The 21,177-nt window shown below is 44.5% G+C and overlaps 1 protein-coding gene across 1 annotated transcript in view; it reads left to right on the top strand.

The window, feature by feature from the left end:
- The first annotated feature begins 3,177 nt into the window (after window positions 1-3,177).
- DCPS (decapping enzyme, scavenger) overlaps window positions 3,178-21,177 on the top strand; it is a 43,239-nt gene continuing 25,239 nt past the window's right edge. Inside the window, exons 1-2 of the mRNA XM_028120810.2 lie at window positions 3,178-3,421; window positions 4,583-4,757. Of these exons, the coding sequence (XP_027976611.1) occupies window positions 3,221-3,421; window positions 4,583-4,757 (376 nt within the window). The 5' untranslated portion in view covers window positions 3,178-3,220. The remainder of the gene's footprint in view (window positions 3,422-4,582; window positions 4,758-21,177) is intronic.

Below are 21,177 nucleotides of genomic sequence, written 5' to 3'. Positions count from 1 at the left end.
CTCTGCAGGAGGCCTGCTTCTCTCTCTCCCACTCCCCCTGCTTGTGTTCCCTCTCTCGCTGTATCTCTCTCTGTCAAATAAATAAAATCTTTTAAAAAAAAGAAAGAAAGAAAGAAAGAAAACTCAAGGCTCTATAGACTTCCAGAAACCAGCAATCACTCTTAGAACTGAAGCTTCGGTGTCCACTTAACCATTCTGTAGACTCATACTCCCACATTTTTCATTTCTGAAAATTTTATTAAGAGAGCAGCAATGTAACCAAATGGATGTTTTTAATTTTGCAGCCAGGACATTCAAGTTTTTTTTTTTTTTTAAGATTTTATTTATTTATTTGACAGAAAGAGACACAGTGAGAAAGGGAACACAAGCAGGGGGAGTGGGAGGAGAAGCAGGCTTCCTGCGGAGAAGGGAGCCCGATGTGGGGCTCGATCCCAAGACCCTGGGATCATGACCTGAGCCGAAGGCAGACGCTTAAGGACTGAGCCACCCAGGCACCTCACATTCAGGTGTTTTTAGTTGACCTGTTTCAGGATATCTCATCTATCACAAGGCCTGAAATGGAAGTGTCTAGTCCTTCTTTAAAATAAAATTAAAAAAAAAAAAAGATTTGGCAGAAGTTTTGAGATTCCTCAAGAAGACTGAAGGATTAATGCTTATTGACAGACTTGCCAGTAATAACCTTCTAATACTGCAGTTAAACTTTCTGTGATGGTAGAAATGATCCACATCTGTGGATCATTTTTTTTTTTGTCAAAACACTTAAGTTTTATTGAAAACAATAAAATACAGAAACATCAGATTCTCATTTTACACAGCATCTTCCAGAACCTTCCTAGTACTACACCATTCTTGTCACTATTAAAGTTTCAAATCCAAAATAATTAATGAACCTGCTGTCCAGTGTGATAGTCCATAGCCGTATGAGGCAATCAAGCACTTGAAACATGGCTGTTGGACCAAGGAAATGAATTTTTAATTGATCTAATTCTAATTAATTCAAAATGTAAATATCTACATATGGCTAATGGCTGTTAAATGTGACAGTGCAGGGCCTTCTAATGTTTCCAAGCAAGAGAAACTAAAAAATCATCAATAGACAAATGCCTCTGAGCCAAGCGAAGCCCTGTGGTGTTGCCATCAAGGTCGGCTGCACTCTGCTGTCTGGTATCTTTTTTTTTTTTTGCTGTCTGGTATCCTAAGAGGTCCTTTGGTGGCTGTGGCTTCCTATGAGTTCATCCTTTCCTTGAGTCAGGCCTTTTTAGGAGTGCAATTCTGACCTTACAGATAATTGAATCACAATTATACCTGTGTTGGTGAATTTCCCATTAATGAATTAAATCTCTATAGAATTTCATTTTGTATCTCCTCTTTGCTCACTACATTCTAGCCACAGGGCCATTTTTGTTTCCAAAAAATGTCAAGCTCGTTACTACTTCAGGGTCTTCAGCATTCTGACATCTCTGCCTGAAATACATGTTCCCTGGTCTCTTCACAGGCTGGTTCCTTCTCATCTTTCAAGTCTCAGCTCAATGTCACCTCCCTGAGAAGCCACCCATGACCACCTTATACCCTATCCCCAGGCTCTATCACATTGTCCTGTTTTACTCTATAAATAGCACTTAATCATATCTAAAATTATCCTATTTGTTTTCCTCATCTCCATTTGAATATGAATTCTATGAAAGTAGAGATCTCCCCTGGCTTGTTCAGGATGGACAGTGTCTGGCACAAAAAAATGGAAGCCTAGAGAGGGTAAGTGATTTCCCCAAAGTTGCACAGCTAGTGTTGGGGCCAGATTTCACGGCTCTAATTCAATGCTCTTTTTGTTAAAACAGAGATATTCTGCTCAAATTCTCTTCCAGAGAGGAGACAGAGAGAGAGGGAGAAGGAGAAAGAGAGGGGGTGATTGGCATGGGGAGGGGGGAGAGGAAAAAAGGGAAAGAAAGAGAATGCAAACTTAGACATTTCCGTTAAGATCTAGGCCTTGAATTTTTGAACAGGTTTTGTTATGGCCATTTACCCCCAAAGACATTTGTTCTAGTCTTACACATAGTTTATGACCTCCTGCTGTATACTCCCAGAAGGTGGAGGATGTTAGACAGGAAACCTGTGGACAAGTTTTTGGCTGAAGATAATTATTCCAGATCCTAAGTCTCCCTACTAATGCTCTCCACTTCACAAAACAAATGGCCTTTTATCCAATTCATAATATTTCTGGTAGAAATAATCAATCCAAAAGCAAACGGTCATGGACACAGAGTACACTTTGTTATTGACTGAAAACTGCAAAAATTGCCTCCCTCATTAGTTTTGTCTGAAAAAAACAAAGCGAAAACAGCAAAATTTTTGACTAAATTTGAAACAATTTCTGTCAAATAACACCAAGGAAAAAGGGACTAGCCAGAAATAACGCCCCCCCCAAAAGCTTACAAAGGGAGAAATTATAAGAAAAAAATTTATATGGGGGAAAAAAAAGTAAAGAAAAGCACAGAAACTCTGACAGATGATTCATATTCAAGCTGCAAATCACATCCCTGTATAGGACAGCAGACACATGGGCAAACTAGGTTAACAGAGGAGGCAGAAGCCCCCAGCCCGGTTAAAAAGAAGGTATGGAAATGTATTTCTGCCCTGCTCACTTACCTTTCTTTTCGGCACTGAACACGATGAAAATTTCTGTGAAATGAAAATGGGTGAAAAATGGAAATGGTTTAATGACTCTCATAAAAAAAAATCGACCAAGAAATAAGACTGGTTCAACAGATTTGTTTCAGAAACATTCCTTCCACGCTAACTAAGCAATGTTGGTATAATTCTTATTAAAACGTCAGTATTCAACGCAAGGTGTCAGGTGCAAAGCATCCACGGAGTCCAAAGGTGTTTTCCAGCTCCGGCCACCCGGGGCGGCGGGGGGGGGGTGCCCCGTCCATTGCAGCATCGTTAGCGGGCCTGGTTAGAGGCGCGCTGCCTTCTTTTCTCTTCCCTCGGCACCAGGCTCAACTCAGGCCGGCCAGCGCCAGCGGAGAACCGGCAGCGGCCCGAATTAAAGCTCACCGCGAACAGGTCACTGGGATCAGCGCTCCGAGACGCGTCCGCGGAGCCCGTCGGGAGTTGTAGTCTCTGCACCCTCGCGAAGGCAGGACGCGGCGGGCGCCGGAGCGCCGAGAGGGGCGGGGCCGCGGCTGGGGTTGGCGCAGGCGCACAGCTCCGGCTAGGCAGTATGGCGGATCTAGCGCCTCAACCAAGCAAGAGAAAGCGCGAACTGGACGCCGAAGAGGCGGAAGCCGCCAGCACAGAAAAAAAGGAAGGGGGCGTTGGAAATGGTACCTCCGCCCCTGTGCGCTTACCGTTCTCCGGCTTTAGAGTGAAAAAAGTGCTGAGGGAGTCTGCGAGGGACAAAATCATTTTTCTCCATGGGAAGGTACCATTAGGCAGCCTGGGGCGGGGATGCGGGTCGCAGTGAGCCAATCACGGCCTTGGAGGCAGTTTTTTTTTTTTTTTTTTTTTTTTAAACCGGAGCTCGGCCGGAAAATACCAATAGCACTACTGGGGGGGGGTAGGAAGAGTGTACCACTAGACTGCGTGAGAGCGGGGGCGTACAGGAGACAAGTTTACCCTTAGAATCAAGGAACTCCAAAGACGTAGGGTTAATTTTCCTAAGTCTTCCTTTACTAAAAGTAACTAACATTTATAGAGAGTACTGCAGATTAAAAATCACCTGTTGAATTCCCAAACCGTTCATCATGTATTCATTTAACATATAAAGGTGCTGGGAACCAGTAAATGTTCCATGATCATCTATGGAACGACGTAGAGACTGTAGGAGATAGGATCTCCGCTGTGCAGGATCTCAGCCCTAATTGAGGAGACAGTTTATTAAATTGCTAATTCAGTTGCACATTTCATGCACTGAGCTAGGTGCTGGGGATGTAGAGATGAAAGCTACCATCCCTGATTTTCAGGAATGCAGAGTATCTTCTGGTAGACAGATAGGTACAGCGGGCTCTAATAACATGTGCTCAGCTCTATAGAAGGGATTGAGGAGAGACTGAGACCATCCTGGGAGCCAGTGAGGAGGCCCAGCCACAGGTAGGCATTAGGGTTCCTTAGAACTCCTAGCAGGAGCTCTCATTTTGGGAGGATCAGGGGGACCTGGGCCTAGGCTACCATGCCTCTGTGTCTCTTGCTTTGTTTGCAAGATTCCATCTAGTTCTCTTAGCCCCACCTGTCTTGCATCTGTAGCACCTGCTGAAGATTTTAGCCATGAGAACTTTTGAGCTAGGAGTCTATTACGATACCCAGATTCTAGTTTCTGTTTCCACATTGACTATTTGTGTGACCTTGGGCAAGTCACTTAATCTCTCTGACATGTTTCTTCATCTGTACAGTGGGGAGAATTTGACAGAAGCCCTGCAAGCCTAAAGTAGAAGAAAGTGGAGAAGCTTTGCATCTTTCAGAAGAAAGATGTGAGTGCTGCCCCAAGGATTTGGGTTAATGAGATGGCTTCTCTGGGAGAAGAAGCAGGAGGCCCCAGAGCTTCTGCCTCTGCTCCTGGGCTCACTGATGGTGTCTCTGCCTACAGGTGAATGAGACCTCTGGGGACGGAGATGGAGAGGATGCTGTTGTAATCCTAGAGAAGACACCGTTTCAGGTAGAGCAGGTGGCCCAGCTCCTGACGGGCAGCCCTGAGCTCCAGTTGCAGTTCTCCAATGATATTTACAGCACCTATCACCTGTTTCCTCCACGGCAGCTGAGTGGTGAGCAAGTGGTGGCTGAGGTGGCTTCATGTGGGGAGAGGGGGTTGGTGGGACATTAGGGGGTGTGGTGGTTCCTCTGCAAAACCGGTTTGCATATTCTAGTGCAACAGTTCTCAATGGAAGCAGGAGGGGATTTTGCACCCCGACTCCCCAGGAGACATTTGGCAAATTCTGAAGACAGTTTTGGTTGTCAGAACTGGGGAGAAGGGGGTGCTGCTGATACCTAGAGGGTAGAGGCCAGGGATGCTCCTGAATAGTCTACAAAACAGAGGATGGGACCTCATAACAAAAAAATGTCAGTAGTGCTGAGGTTGGGGTAGTATATTTGGGGAAGGGAGTGTGATTCATGGTATAAAACTTTTCATCTACTAACCCAATAATAATGATTGTCAACACTTGCTAAATTCTTATTGTGCTAGCCACCATTCTAAGTATCTTACGTGTGTTATTGTATACAATACTCGGAGGTAGCCCAATTATGACTGGACTTTACAGGTCAGGGAACTGAGGTTTTTAAAGGTTAAGTGACTTGTCCAAGATCATACAGCCAGTAGGTGGCAGAAAAACTAAGATCTTTCAGTAGACAGAGGACTCGCTCACCACGCTGCTGTGGGAATGAGCAGTGTGTAGGGTGCTGCAAAGATCAGTTACTTCTCTGAAGGAACTCACTTTTAGTCCAGGAGACAGTGAGTGCAATCTAGGGGGATGGACTTGGGAAGGGCAGGAATTCATGAGCTGAAAGGCAGAGATTTGTTTTGGATTGCCAGGATTTTTTATTTATTAAGAAGAGGAAGAATTTGGGGCACTGGGTGGCTCAGTGGGTTAAGTGTCTGCCTTCAGCTCAGGTCATGATCTCGAGGTCCTGGGATCAAGCCCTGCGTTGGACTCTACCCAGCAGAGAGTTTGCTTCTCCTTTTCCCTCTGTGCGCTCTCTCTCTCAAATAAATAAAATTAAAAAAAAAAAAAAAAAGAGGGGGCGCCTGGGTGGCTCAGTTGGTTAAGTGACTGCCTTCGGCTCTGGTCATGATCCCTGAATCCTGGGATTGAGTCCCGCATTGGGCTCCCCCTGTTCTGCAGGGAGCCTGCTTCTCCCTCTCCCTCTGCCTGCCACTCCCCCTGCTTGCGCATGCTCTCTCTCCTACTCTCTCTGTCAGATAAATAAAAATCTTTATTAAAAAAAAAGAGAAAGAACTTATTTATTTCCTTTATTTTGTTTTAGCTTCCATGTTGAAAGCTAGGCATGATGTGGGCTTTTTCCCTTTAGATGGTTAGGTTTAATAGGCAGCCTTGTTGGAAGCATGAGAGAGACCAGTTGACCTTGAAGGTTCCTTTCAACTAGGAAATTCTGGGATTGACTTTGTCGTATGTGGCAGTTTTGTAATATGCTTCTATCTTTTTGTTTGTCCTCTGGCATTTAAGAGTAATTTGACTTTACAGATACCCTGCCACAGCCCTTTTGACAGGTTTAATCTTTTCTACACCCCCAAGAAAGGGGGCTGTTATTTGTTGTCCTTTGGAAATATATGTGAACACTTGATGTGTAACAAGGAAACCTTTCATGACTGAAGGCAGGGCAGCCTGGTCCTCCGCTGAAAGCGAGCCAATCCTGATTGGTTGGAGTTGATGGAAATGGACAGCTGTATTTATTTTCTCAGAGGCTGACATTTAAGCAAATGTAGCCCTCAACAGGGGCCAAACACCACTTGGGGCAGCCCCCAAACTATAGGCTCTGAGGTCATTGTTCTGCCGCCACCCCTTTCTCTTGCCTTCCCCAGTCCCTCTCTGTCCACACTCCCCACCCTCAGTCAAAATACAGAAGATTCTGCTGCCCAGAGAAACCCTGTGGAATTCGCAGCTTTGCCTTTTCCTTTTATTTTTCCAGTACTTCTGTGATACCGCACACAGGTGGTGGCGGCCGCTGCCCTGGCTTTCTATTTTTGTCTTTTTTTTTTTTTTTTTTAAGCTAAGCACTGAAAGAGGCAGTCAGTTATCTGCTCACTACAGGTCTTCCTCCTCACTCAGAACCCCGGACGTCTCCTGCCTTTTCCCCAGTATTGCCCACTATCACCCCCTTCCCCGCCCCGCGAGCTTCAGATGTGAACTCATTGTTTCTGGGCCTCACTGTCTTTGCATAAGCATTAATATACATGCAGCTCATTTTATTTTCCCTTGCCAAACTAGGCATGGTGAGTGGAGGTCATAAAAATTTGTTTCAGGGCTCAGCCCTCCTCCGTCTCTCTCTCTCTCTCTCTCTCTCTCTCTCTCTCTCTCTCGTATGGCCATACACCCTGTCCCCTGGATGATAGTCTAGATCAGGGGTTGGCATATTTTTACCATAAAGGACCAGAGAGGAAATACTTTAAGCTTTATGAGCCACATTAGTGGTCTTTCACATATTCTTCCTTCCTTTTTGTTTTTTGTTTTTTTTTTAAACAACCACTTTAGAAATGAAAATGCCACTCTTCCCTTGCTGGATGTAGAGAAACAGGCCACGGAGCTCATCTTCTGGCCATAGTTCATTAACCCCCGTTCCAGATTTTTTTTCACTCAAAGTGTGGTCTGTGGACCAGCTGTATGGCTATCAGCCTGGAGCTTGTTAGACATGCCAAATCTCAGACCCCACTCCGAAGTCAGAATTAGTATCTGTGTTTTAGCAAACTGACCCCCCCCGCCCCCGCCCCGGAGTCACATGCTCATCAGACTTTGAGAAGTACTGGTCTTTAAATACCGTCTGTGTGTGGTGATGCCCATGTTTCTTTCTCCATCTCCATCCCTCCCTCCAAGGACTCCACGCTCATTGTAATAAGCGCCTACTTGACATCTTTCTTTGGAGGTCCTAGGTACCTCCTAGGTAAAATGTGAGACTCAGACACACTAATGTCTTTAAAAACACTTAGCACATATTGAATAATAGCTGCTATGATGATTCTCACGTGCGGGCCCTACGCTGGGTCCTGGAGCTTGAGATGAATAAGACACCCGCTCTGCCTGCAGTCTTGTTTGGGGAGGGACGTTCCACCAGTTACTATGTGAAAGAGGGAAGTAAACTCAACAGGGTTTGGTCATTGCCTGGATGTAGGGAACAGAGGTCCCGACCCACTGGGTGCTCCCTAAATGCTGCTGAGGAATGAACCCACAAACTGACTAGGCTGTTTTTCCTGTGGGCCAGGTGTTCCACAACCACGAGGTGGCGGCATTGCCAAAGTATTCCTGTGGCCGGCTCCTTTGGCCTCTTTGCTGGAGTCTTCTGAACCCCGGCCCCACCTCTCCAATCTCAGAGTCCAAGTCACCAGCTCTTAACACTGCCTGGAGAGGCCTTAAGGCATGGTTCCTGCAGCCTCTGCCCCCGAAGCCCCCTGCACAGTTGCCATTTTGAGTTTTTATGCCATCTCTGGCTATTCCTCCAGATGTCCTTCCCATAATACTGCTTGCTGAGGGAAGCGCTCCGCACCCCCAGTTTCTGAGCTGACTGCTCTCCTGATTTCTTCTGCTATGTCTCCACTCACTGGCAAATTTCTTCTTCTCTTCCAACCTGAAGGTTTTGCGTTCTCCTTTATCCCTCCCAAATTCTCAACTGTCCCCAAGAGGCTGCCCCTTGGAGCCACTCATGGCCCCCCACCCTGTTGACATGCTAGAGAGAGCTGGGGGTGTTGGAGTTAGACAGGCACAGGTCCTGTCTTAGTGCTAATACTTACTAAGTGTGGCCTGAGACAGTGTCATGCTGTTTCTGAGTTTAGTGTAGTGCAGAGGTGAAGAGCAAGGCTCGGGTCAGACATCATCTGTGCTGGAATCCTGGCTTTGCTGTTTCACCAGCTGTGAAGACTTGGTGAGTTTTTTGTATTCATTTAACAGAGACTAAGTGCCTTCTCTGTGTTTGGTGCTGTGCTAGGTGTATGCGTTAGGTATTCACTGTGTCCTCAGAGTTGTAATGGAGGGACAGAAGCAGCCAGCAGACAAGGAAACAAGCATTTCAGTGGCCGTGAGCTAGAGAGGGGCTGCTCGGGCTGGGGGCCCGGGAGGGCTCTCTGCAGAGCTGACACTCAAGCCGAGACCTGCAGGATGGAAAGGAACCAGCTGTGCAAAGAGCTGGTGAGGGGGGTAGGGGAGTATTCGGGGCAGCCGAGACCTGCAGGATGGAAAGGAACCAGCTGTGCAAAGAGCTGGTGAGGGGGGTAGGGGAGTATTTGGGGCTGAGGGAACAGCATGTGTCGTGGAGGAGGAAAGAGGAACAGAGAAGAGGCTGTTTTGTCAGGAGCTTGAGGGGGCAGTTGATGGCTGTGATGTGCGACACGGTGTAGTTGGGGAAATCGCTTCAGTTATGTTCTTGTTAAATTAGGTTGGTAACTGAACATATCTTGAGATGGTTATGAAACAAATGACATAAGGAAATGTTTTAGGGGCACCTCGGTGGCTCAACCGGTTAAGCATCTGACTCTTGATTTCGGCTCAGGTCATGATCTCAGGGTCGTGAGATTGAGCCCCATGTCCGGCTAAGATTCTCTCTCCCTCTTCCCCTCCCCCCCTTAAAAAAAAAAAAGAAAATGTTTTAGCCTCCCCACAGAGTGAGAGATACATTTTACGTTGTGACCCGGTACTTGTGAATAAACAGACGTGGATATAGGAGAAACAAAAGGTTCACAAAACAATACTTACCCTTACTTTACCGGATACTCGGATACTCGCTGGTATTTTCAACTGAATTCCAGTCTTGTCTGTTTCCTTTTAAAGGCTGGTCTTAACTTCCTAAATTAATTTCATCATCATTGTCATGGGTTATGACCCATGGAAATAAGGCATATAAAACACTTAGCACAGTGATTGGCATATGATGTATATTTGGTTAAGTGTTAGTCATCTTCTGTTATGGGGTTTCTCCCTTTAAGATTGCATGAGCCTTAAATGGAACAGTATAGATAACATGGGGAAATGCCTGGCCCTGACAATGGGCAGGTTTCCTTTCTTCCCCCTGTGGCCATGTGGCAAACGTGAGGGCCGAGTGGGCCAGATGACTGGCATGGCAGTGCTGCCCCGGCTGTCCATGCAGGGCAGAGCCTGGGTCATCTGCTTCTTCAGCTCTCATGCTCTCATGCCTATGGCCATCAATGGAGCCCTTTCATAAGATCTCTGTTCTCTCTTACCTGGGGGACGTGGGGGGGGGTGGGGCTAGTAGAGAGAGAGGTGTGACTCAGAAATCCAGACCGTGTCTAAAAAGGCCAATTGTTTTCCCCAGTGTAGAGCAGGGGCGTGGAATCTCGGGTTCAGAGGAAGAGAAGGCGTCTGTGTGTGAGTGAGGCCAGGGCAGGGAGTAGAGGGAACCTAGGAATCACATCCTTTTGGTTGCAGAGAACTCTGGGTACTTGAGCTATAGGCACGGTTTTCCTCCCTGTGCTCCTTGCAAAGGGAAAACTGGGACCCCTGGAGTCCAGAGTGAGGGCTTGTTTGGAGGGAGCATTTTAAAAATTAGCCATTCCTATAAGAGTTTCCTCTGGTAGCATTATTCACAATAGAAAAAACTAGAAACAATCCAGATATCAACGAACAATAGAGTAGATAAGTTAATCAAGGTGTTTCCCTGCACTGGCCTTCTTCTTTTGGGCAGTGAAAATGAATGAGCCGCTGCTACACACATCACGAATCTCACCATGTAGAGCAAGAAAAGCAAGACACAAAATACACACAGTGTGGTTCCAATTAGATAAAGTTGAAAAACAAGCAGAACTAAACAATATACTGCTTAGGGATGCAGGCATAAATAATAAAATTAATAAGACAAAGAAAGAAATGAATGCCTAATTCAGCAAAGCGATTATCCCTGGTAGAGGATAGGCAGAGGAGACATCCAAAGTTTCTCGGGCTGCATGCTGCACGCTCCATGCATGGGTGTTCTTTTATTTTAGGTCTTTAAACAGTACCTATTTTATATTTATGTACATATGTGTGTATATATAAAAATGTGTATTCACATACAAGTTTTATATTGTACAGTGTATTTACCAATTTCAAGTTAAGAAAAAAAACAACAAAAGGCAAAAAACAAGGTTAAGAAAAGCCAGCAGGTCCTTAGAAGAGCTAAGAATTTTCTCCCACTAATTTGTAGAGTCCTGCCTTCATTCTCAAATTTGGTTTCCAGTCACTGTGACCGAAAGTGTTTGATTAAGGCCTCCTTCCTCTGGGTTTTGGGTGTTAGCAGACTTCTATTTCTGCATACCACCTTTTCTCTGGTGCAGAGAAGTGGTGGGGCCTGACTCTTTTCTCTCTGGTGGACAAGGGAGCCTGTGCTGTGCTGGAGCATGCTCCAGCATGGGGCCAGTCCTGGCAGAATAGGGCAGTGTGGGGAGGTCCTCCAGCTACTGGAGGAGAAGGCTCGGTACCAGGCTCCGTGGGCTCCACTCCAGCACGTACTGGCACGGGCCTGTCTTCCCCATCCCCTGTGGGTGTTCTCGGCAGGCCTCCCATTGCAGCTGAGCTGAAGGGTAAGAGTTCTTGGAACAGTGACCAACAGGGAAAGTCTTGCCAGAAAGGTTACTTCCTGGGCAGGGTTTTGAAGAGCCTCATCATCTAACATAAGAAACACCCCAGGCTTGCAGCCAGTGGGTGACAACAGGGCAAGTCATGGAATTGCTCTGAGACTCAGTTTCTCTCAATGGAAAATGAGGAATCAGATCGCTGGCTCGCCCACCTCCATGGGCTTCAGTATCTTATGAGAGCGTAGAACCACAGTATCTCAGGTTTGAATGGAACTCTAGAGGTTTATTTAGTAATGTGATTCTTAACTAGAACTATTCATCATAAATGCTTATGGAGCTTTCTTGAATACAGAATCTGGAACTACTGAATAGTCTCTCTGGTAGGGCTAGGCCATTCATCAAAGTCATACAGTCACATGGTCCAGTCATCAAATAGTACTGAAAGGCTTATATACATGGCCAGGAACAGGCTTTTGTACCACCCTGCCTGCTTTCCAGAAGCAACTACCATGAAGAGAATTTCTGGGGTTAGTGCTTCTGGTAGTCTCCTCTAGGCCCTTAACTGAAAAGTGAGATAATGCAACTCCTTGATTTATCACATTTTGACCTTCTTGGTCCCCCACAGTGGAGATGGAGAGGTTTAGCCCCTTTATACATTTCACACCCTCCCACCCCTCTCCTTCCAATTTTTAATGTTTATATTATTATTTTTAGGGTTTTTAAAAATGGCCTTTGGAATCCTAAATACACTGAAACCTTTAGCCCTTGATCCCTCTCCTTGAGGTTGTCACTCTGTCAGTTAAGAATATCTGTCCGTGCCTCTAACCTTCACTTGCTTTGCTGTCTCCTGACTTCTCTGTCAGCCATGCTTGTGTTTCACATTGTTTTATGGTATGTTCTGTTGCATGATTGTAATCAAGTCTTGTGTGCTTTGTCTGTAAGTAGATTCTGAGCTGCCCACCAGTAAACAGCGTTTACATTATGGTGGCCAGATTAATGTGCGCTACGCACTCAAGCAGAGTGCTGGGATTCTAGTTCCTTGCCCACCTGCCCAGTACTTGAGATCCCCATGCCCCTGGAAGGAGGATGCATCTGATATCTAGGTCAAATGGATGCCCTGTTCTCACATCCCAGCCGTTCCTCCAGATCATGCTGCTTTTTAGTTTACTTCATACTTGAGCCATTTTTTTATGTTTTTTCTTTTTCATAAAGTTTCTAGTTGCCTCTTTTTTTTTTTATTGTAGTTAAAAGAATCCTGAGCCTTTACTCTGTTTTTGAAATTATCCAGCCATTTAGTTTGATAATTCATTACTTGATAAGTCCTTCCTTCCTGGAAATATTGTTTCCAGAACACTCTTTCCTACTGCTCCAATCTGGACAGCTGATTCTTTATAGGCATGCTGTATGGCTGTCAACTTGAGACATCCTGTCACAGCATTTCTGGGTTAGATCCACTGTTCTCTGGATTTGATGTCTCTCTTTAGTCTCTTACTTAGCTGAAGTAGTCTTAAGTACTTCCTCAGAAAGAACACATGAAAGGTAAACCTTGAATCCTTTATTTTGCCCTCACTTTTGATTGATGGTTTGACCGAATACAGAATTTGAATTTCTTTTCCCTCAAAACATTAAAGGCACTGATCTATGGACTTCAAGCATCCATTGTTGTTAACAAGACATCTGATGACAGTTTGATTTTCATTTTCTTAGTTAACTTGGTTTTTCATTTTCATTTTTTTTTTCTTGCTTTGTTAGTTTCCTTTTCTGGAAGCTTATCTTGGTATGCTCTTTATCTTAGGTGTACTGAAGTATTGTAAGGCTGTGTCAAGGTTGGATTTTTTTTTTTCCATTCATTGTACTCGGTACTTTTGGACCCTTTCAATTTAAAGTCTTATGTCATTATTCTGTACATTTTTTTCTGTTACTTCTTTGATAATTTCCTTCCCTCTGTTTCCTTTATTTCCTCGTACTGGAAACCCTATTAGGTGTTAATCTCCTAGAGTGATCCTGTGTATTGCTTCTGTTCTCCCGCTTTTCCCATTTATGTCTTATCTTTTTACAGTCCAGTAGATTGTCTTAACTTTATCTTCCAGACCTTTCTAGTGAAGGTTTTAATTTGGCAATCATATTTTTAATTTTCTTCCCTCTGACTCTCTATTTCATTTTCTTAGCATCTTGCTCTTGCTTTACAGGGTCCAAATTGACTTTCTCTGACACACTAATTAGAATTATTTAAAAAATTATCTCCTGACCCATCCATGATCTCATTTCCTCTGGGATCTGGTTCTGGTTGTTTATTTTGGTCATTCTTTTTCAGGCTGCTGGTTTTCTCTTAATGTCTGGTGAATGTTAGTTCATTTGTGTTTAAAAATGAAGAAGCAGGCTGATAATCCAGTGAGCTGATGTGGGGTTTGTCCACCACCCACTGGTAGGTCTATTTCCACAACAGTCCTCCTGGATGAGTAGCCGGCCCTGTGCTGTGTGGATGGGGCGTGGGCCTTGTTGGCGCAGTTTGATTGGCACGCTGGAGGCACCAACACCCACGCTGGACCCCTTGTGCTCTCTTGTCCACTATAGCTTGTGGGCTGCTTCTTTTTGTATGGCCTGAGAGCCAAGAATGGTTTTTACATATTAAATGGGTTGTTTTAAACAGGAAAAAACTAAAAAGAATATGAAAAAGAGACAGCATGACCTACAACACCTAAAATATTTACTGTCACATTTTGCAGAAAAGCTTGCTGACCGCTCCTCTAGTCCATGGTTTTCTGTCTTTGGAGGACAGCCCTGCTATTCATCTGGCATTAAGTGCCTACCCCTGGGATGAGGGTATGGCATTGGATGGAACCAGCTGGTACAGCTATTCTCTAGATGCCCTTCGGTTGATCGCAACTTACAGCTTCATTTCCCTTCCTCTGTACCTGGGTACTTGGAGACAGCTAGATATGTACTATCAGGCCAGAGGTCACATAAAGGATCAGCCCATTTGTACTTAAAAAAGAAAAGACCTTGGGGTGCCTGGGTGGTTCAGTTGGTTAAGTGTCTTAAGCTTTGGCTCAGGTCATGATCCTAGGGTCCTGGGATCAAGCCCCATGTCGGGCTCCCTGCTCGGCAGGGAGCCGTGCCCCCCCCTTTGTGCTCTCTCTCTCAAATAAAAAGAAACTTAAAAAAAAAAGACCTTTGGAAATTTAAGGAAAGATGGCAGAGGAGTAGGGGACCCTATTTCAACTGGTCCCCGGAATTGAGCTCGATATCTACCAGACCACTCAGAGCACCCACAAAACCAGTCTGAGATGTAAGAAGATCTGGATCTCTACAAACAGAATATCGCAGACGGTTAGTTTTGAGGTATGAAGCGCGGAGTCCCGATTCCGCAGGCAGATATCAGAGGATAAAGGCAGCGGGAGGGAGCCTGGCCGTGGGGATCCTACACCGCCAGTGAGTGACAGCCTCATGCGCTAGGGACGGGGCACAGACTCGCAGACTTGCAGACCGGTAGCGGGGAAGGGACTTTAGGGCAGCCCCCGGGGCGGAAACCCGGAGCAGCGGGGTCGCGTGGGCGAACTGGGAGCGGCTGGTGGTTTTAGAAGCACAAAGGCCAGAGACGTGCCCCGACGTGGAGGCAGGACTGGGGGCGCTGCAGAGGGGCACACAACCCAGGCCGCTGCAGTTTATAGCAGCACGGACAGAAACAGAGATGGTGGAGAGCTCACTGAAGATCACACTGCAGTCTCTCGCTCCGAGGCAGAGGGTTGGAAATGGTCTCTTCTGCTCTGACTCGCGGAAGAGACGCAGAAATCCACCAGGGAAATCCACCAGGGAAAGCCGCCAGAGAACAAAAGCCCCCACAACTGATTCCCACTGAGCCCATCCCCCGCCACAGAGGGGCAGGGCAACTCCGCCCAAACAGGGTTGCCTGAGTAACAGCACGGCAGGCCCCTCCCCCAGAAGACAGGCTGGGAGAACAAGAGGCCAGCAACCCTAAGGTCCCAAGAAAACAGGTACATCTTGCTTAGGTTCTGGTCAATAATTTGGACTCTATACATTCCCTCAAACACCCATCAACAGAATGACTAGGAGGAACCCCCAAAATAGAAAAGACTCAGAGATCATGACTTACGCTGCAGATTTACAAATGGATGCAGATATAACCAAGATGTCAGAGATGGAATTCAGGCTAGCAATTGTGAAGACAATGGCTAGAATGGAGAAATCAATTAATGGCAACATAGAGTCTCTAAGGGCAGAAATGAAAGCTGAATTGGCAGAACTTAAAAATGCTATCAGTGAGATCCGATCCAACCTAGATAATCTAACAGCTAGGGTAACTGAGGCAGAAGAACGAATAAGTGACCTGGAAGACAATATAATAGATGAAAAGAGGAGGCCAGGGAAAAACAACTCAGAATCCATGAAAATAGAGAAATTAGTGACACCATGAAGCGTTCCAATGTCAGAATAATTGGAATCCCGGAGGGAGTGAAGAGAGAGAGAGGACTGGAAGATGTATTTGAGCAAGTTGTAGCTGAGAACTTCCCTAATCTGGGGAATGAAACAAACATTCGCGTCCTAGAGGCAGAGAAGACCCCTCCCAAGATCAAGGAAAACTGGCCAACACCCCAGCATGTGATAGTAAAACTTGCAAATCTTAGAACCAAGGAAATCATCTTAAGGGCAGTTAGGGGGAAGAGATTCCTTATGTACAAAGGAAGGAACATCAGACTAATGTCAGACCTATCCACAGAGACCTAGCAAGCCAGAAAGGCCTGGCAAGACATATTCAGGGTACTAAATGAGAAGAACATGCGGCCAAGAATACTTTATCTGGCAAGGCTGTCCTTTAGAATGGATGGAGAGATGCAGAGCTTCCATGACTGGCAGAAATTGAAAGAATATGTGACCACTAAGCCGGCCCTGCAAGAAATATTAAGGGGGGTTCTATAAAAGGAGAAAGACCCCAAGAGTGATATACAACAGAAATTTACAGGGACGATCTATAAAAACAACGTCTTCACAGGCAACATGATGACAATTAAATCATATCTTTCAATAATCACTCTCAACACGAATGGCCTAAATGCTCCCCTAAAACGGCACAGGGTGGCAGATTGGATAAAAAGACAGGACCCATCCATATGCTGCCTACAAGAGACTCATTTTGAACCTAAAGATACATCCAGACTGAAAGTGAAGGGATGGAGATCCCTCTTCCATGCTAGTGGACCTCAAAAGAAAGCTGGGGTAGCAATTCTTGTATCAGACAAATTAGATTTTAAACTAAAGTCTGTAATTAGAGACACAGAAGGACACTATATCATTCTTAAAGAGTCTATCCAACAAGAAGATCTAACAATTGTAAATATCTATGCCCCCAACACGGGAGCAGCTATCTACATAAGCCAACTGCTAACCAAAATAAAGAGTCATATTGATAACAATACGTTAATTGTAGGAGACCTCAGTATTCCACTCTCAGCAATGGACAGATCATCCAAGCCAAAAATCAACAAGGAAACAAGAGCTTTGAATGATACACTGGACCAGATGGACCTCATAGATATTTACAGAACATTCCACCCTAAAACAACAGAATACTCATTCTTCTTGAGTGCACATGGAACTTTCTCCAGAATAGACCACATACCGGGTCACAAATCAGATCTCAACCGATACCAAAAGATTGAGATTATTCCCTGCATATTTAATTTAAAACTGGAACTCAGTGACAAGAAAAAATTTGGCAGAAATTCAAACACTTGGAAGCTAAAGACCACTCTGCTCAAGAATGTTTGGGTCAACCAGGAAATCAAAGAAGAACTTAAACAATTCATGGAAATCAATGAGAACAAAAACACATCGGTCCAAAACCTATGGGGTACTGCAAAGGCGGTCCTAAGGGGGAAATACATAGCCATCCAAGCCTCACTCAAAAAAATAGAAAAATCCCGAATTCACCAACTCTACAGCTTAAAGAACTAGAGAAAAAGCAACAAACGATGCCTAAGCCACGCATTAGAAGAGAAATAATTCAAATTAGAACAAAAATCAATGAATTAGATACCAGAAACACAGTAGATCAGATCAACGAAACTAGAAGTTGGTTCTTTGAAAGGATTAATAAGATCGATGAACCACTGGCCAGACTTATCCAAAGAAAAGAGAAAGGACCCAGATTAATAAAATTATGAATGAAAGGGGAGAGATCACGACTAACACCAAGGAAATAGAAACAATTATTAGAAATTATTATCAACAACTATATGCCAATAAACTGAGCAATCTGGATGAAATGGAGGCCTTCCTGGAAACCTATAAGCTGCCAAGACTGAAACAGGAAGAAATTGACAACCTGAATAGGCCAGTAACCGCTAACGAGATTGAAGCAGTGATCAAAAACCTCCCAAAAAACAAGAGTCCAGGGGCTGATGGATTCCCTGGGAATTCTACCAAACATTCAAAGAAGAAATAATACCTATTCTACTGAAGCTGTTTCAAAAAATAGAAACAGAAGGGAAACTTCCAAACTCATTCTGTGAGGCCAGCATTACCTTAATCCCCAAACCAGGCAAAGACCCCATCAAAAAGGAGAATTTCAGACCGATATCCCTGATGAATATGGATTCCAAAATCCTCAACAAAATCCTAGCTAATAGGATCCAACAATACATCAAAAGGATCATCCACCATGACCAAATGGGATTTATCCCCAGGTTGCCAGGGTGGTTCAGCATTCGCAAATCAATCAATGTGATAGAACACATTAATAAGAGGAGGGAGAAGAACCATATGGTCCTCTCGATGCAGAAAAAGCATTTGACAAAATACAACATCTTTTCCTGATTAAAACTCTTCAGAGTATAGGGACAGAGGGAACATTCCTCAAGTTCATAAAATCCATCTATGAAAAACCCACAGTGAATATCATCCTCAACGGGGAAAAGCTGAGAGCCTTTCCCTTAAGATCAGGAACACGTCAAGGGTGCCCACTCTCACCGCTGTTGTTCAACATAGTACTAGAAGTCCTAGCCACAGCAGTCAGACAACAAAAAGAAATAAAAGGTATTCAAATTGGCAAAGAAGAAGTCAAACTCTCTCTTTTCGCAGACGACATGATACTTTATGTGGAAAACCCAAAAGACTCCACCCCCAAATTACTAGAACTCATACAGCAATTCAGTAATGTGGCAGGATAAAAAAATCAATGCACAGAAATCAGTTGCTTTCTCATACACTAACAATGCAACTGTAGAAAGAGAAATTAGAGAAACAATTCCATTTACAATAGCACCAAAAACCATGAGATACCTCGGAATAAACCTAACCAAAGAGGTAAAGGATCTATACTCTAGGAACTACAGAACACTCATGAAAGAAATTGAAGAAGACACAAAAAGATGGGAAAATATTCCATGCTCATGGATCGGAAGAATAAACATTGTTAAAATGTCTATGCTACCCAGAGCAATCTATACCTTCAGTGCCATCCCGATCAAAATTCCAATGACATTTTTCAAAGTGCTGGAACAAACAATCCTAAAATTTGTATGGAATCAGACCCGAATCGCCAAGGAAATGTTGAAAAAGAAAAACAAAGCTGGGGGCATCACGTTGCCCGATTTCAAGCTATATTACAAAGCTGTGATCACCAAGACAGCATGGTGCTGGCACAAAAACAGACATATAGACCAATGGAACAGAATAGAGAGCCCAGATATGGACCCTCAACTCTATGGTCAAATAATCTTTGACAAAGCAGGAAAAAACATGCAATGGAAAAAAGACCGTCTCTTCAATAAATGGTGCTGGGAAAATTGGACAGCCACATGCAGAAGAATGAAACTCGACCATTCTCTGACACCATTCACAAAGATAAACTCAAAGTGGATGAAAGACCTCCATGTGAGACAGGAATCCATCAAAATCCCAGAGGAGAACATAGGCAGTAAGCTCTTTGACATCGCCCACAGCAACTTCTTTCAAGATACATCTCCAAAAGCTAGTGAAACAAAAGCAAAAATGAACTTTTGAGACTTCATCAAGATAAAAAGCTTCTGCACAGCAAAGGAAACAGTCAACAAAACAAAGAGGCAACCCACAGAATGGGAGAAGATATTTGCAAATGACCCTACAGATAAAGGGCTGGTATCCAAGATCTATAAAGAACTTCTCAAACTCAACACCCAAAAAACAAATAATCAAGTCAAAAAGTGGGCAGAAGATATGAAAAGACACTTCTCTGAAGAAGACATACAAATGGCTAACAGACACATGAAAAAATGTTCATCATCATTAGCCATCGGGGAAATTCAAATCAAAACCACATTGAGATACCACCTTACATCAGTTAGAATGGCAAAAATTGACAGGGAAAGAAACAAGAAACGTTGGAGAGGTTGTGGAGAAATGGGAACCCTCTTACACTGTTGGTGGAAATACAAGTTGGTACAGCCACTTTGGAAAACAGTGTGGAGGTTCCTCAAAAATTTAAAAATAGAGCTACCCTATGGACCCAGCAATTGCACTCCTGGGTATTTACCCCAAAGACAGAGATGTAGTGAAAAGAAGGTCCATATGCACCCCAATGTTCATAGCAGCAATGTCCGCAATAGCCAAACTGTGGAAAGAGCCGAGATGCCCTTCAACAAACGAATGGATAAAGAAGATGTGGTCCATATATACTGTGGAATACTACTCAGCCATCAGAAAGGATGAATACCCAACTTTTACATCAACATGGATGGGACTGGAGGAGACTCTGCTAAGTGAAATAAGTCAAGCAGAGAAAGTCAATTATCATATGGTTTCACTTATTTGTGGAACCTAAGGAAGAGCATGGAGGACATTAGGAGAAGGAAGGGAAAAATGAGGGCAGTGGAATTGGAGGGAGAGATGAACCGTGAGAGAATGATGGACTCTGAGAGACAAACAGGGTTTTGGAGGGAAGGGGGGAGGGGGGATTGGTTAGCCCGGTGATGGGTATTAAGGAGGGCACGTACTGCATGGAGCACTGGGTGTTATACGAAAACAATGGATCGTGGAACACTACATCAAAAACTAATGATGTGTGGTGACTAACATAACATAATAAAATTAAAAAAAAAAAAGACCTTTATGTAGATATGTTCATATATATGTAAACTCATTAAAGACTGGGATAGTAAATACCCAACTATTGTTAGTGTTTCTTTCAGTGAAAAGGTTTGGGGATTAGACTTCTGAATTACTTGAGAATTTATTCGTGTGATGCTTGGATAGATATTTCTTAGGATGTTAACCTCATCACCAAACAAAACAAAGAAGCAGATGATCAGATTAGCCTGGATTGGAGCTTCTGCCCCTCCTTCCTTCATAGCCTGAATGACCCTGGTTACATGGGGCTTGTCAGTTCATCAGCAAGTACTGCATACCCGCAAGATATGTGGTGAATTATACCTGTCTATGGAGATGCACCTGTGAGATGCTAATGGAGGGCATGAAGCTGTGGAGAGGTGCACACTGGGAGCGGGTGGGTTAGTGTGCGGAGGCAGCTCCACCCCATAGCTGGGCACATGGTGGCCCCTGGGACAGCTGGACTTGGTGATGGGAGGGGGGGGGAAGTAGAAGGGGTGTTCTGGGTAAGGGCAACACTGTGGACAGAGCTGTAGGGTGGGTTCCTGGCATTAGCTGGGCTTTGAAATGGGGCAGGGGAAAAAGTGAGTGAACCCACAGGAATTTACTCCTTTGGTTTCATCACTTGAGGCCACCTAAAGATCGCAGATTTCTTTCTTTTTTTCCCCTAAGATTTTATTTGAGAGAGAGAGATAGTGACTGAGAGCATGAACGGGGAGGAAAGGGAGAAGCAGACTCCCCACTGAGCAGGGATCCTGACGTGGGGCTCAATTCCCAGGACCCCGGGATCATGACCCAAGCCAAAGGCAGGCACTTAACCGACTAAGCCACCAAGGTGCCCCAAGATGGCA

The sequence above is a fragment of the Eumetopias jubatus genome, unplaced genomic scaffold (assembly GCF_037043125.1).
Source record: "Eumetopias jubatus isolate StellerSeaLion01/CBP00866 unplaced genomic scaffold, mEumJub1_p1.0 scaffold_13, whole genome shotgun sequence".
NCBI lineage: Eukaryota > Metazoa > Chordata > Mammalia > Carnivora > Otariidae > Eumetopias > Eumetopias jubatus.
This window is presented reverse-complemented; position numbering and strand designations above follow the sequence as displayed.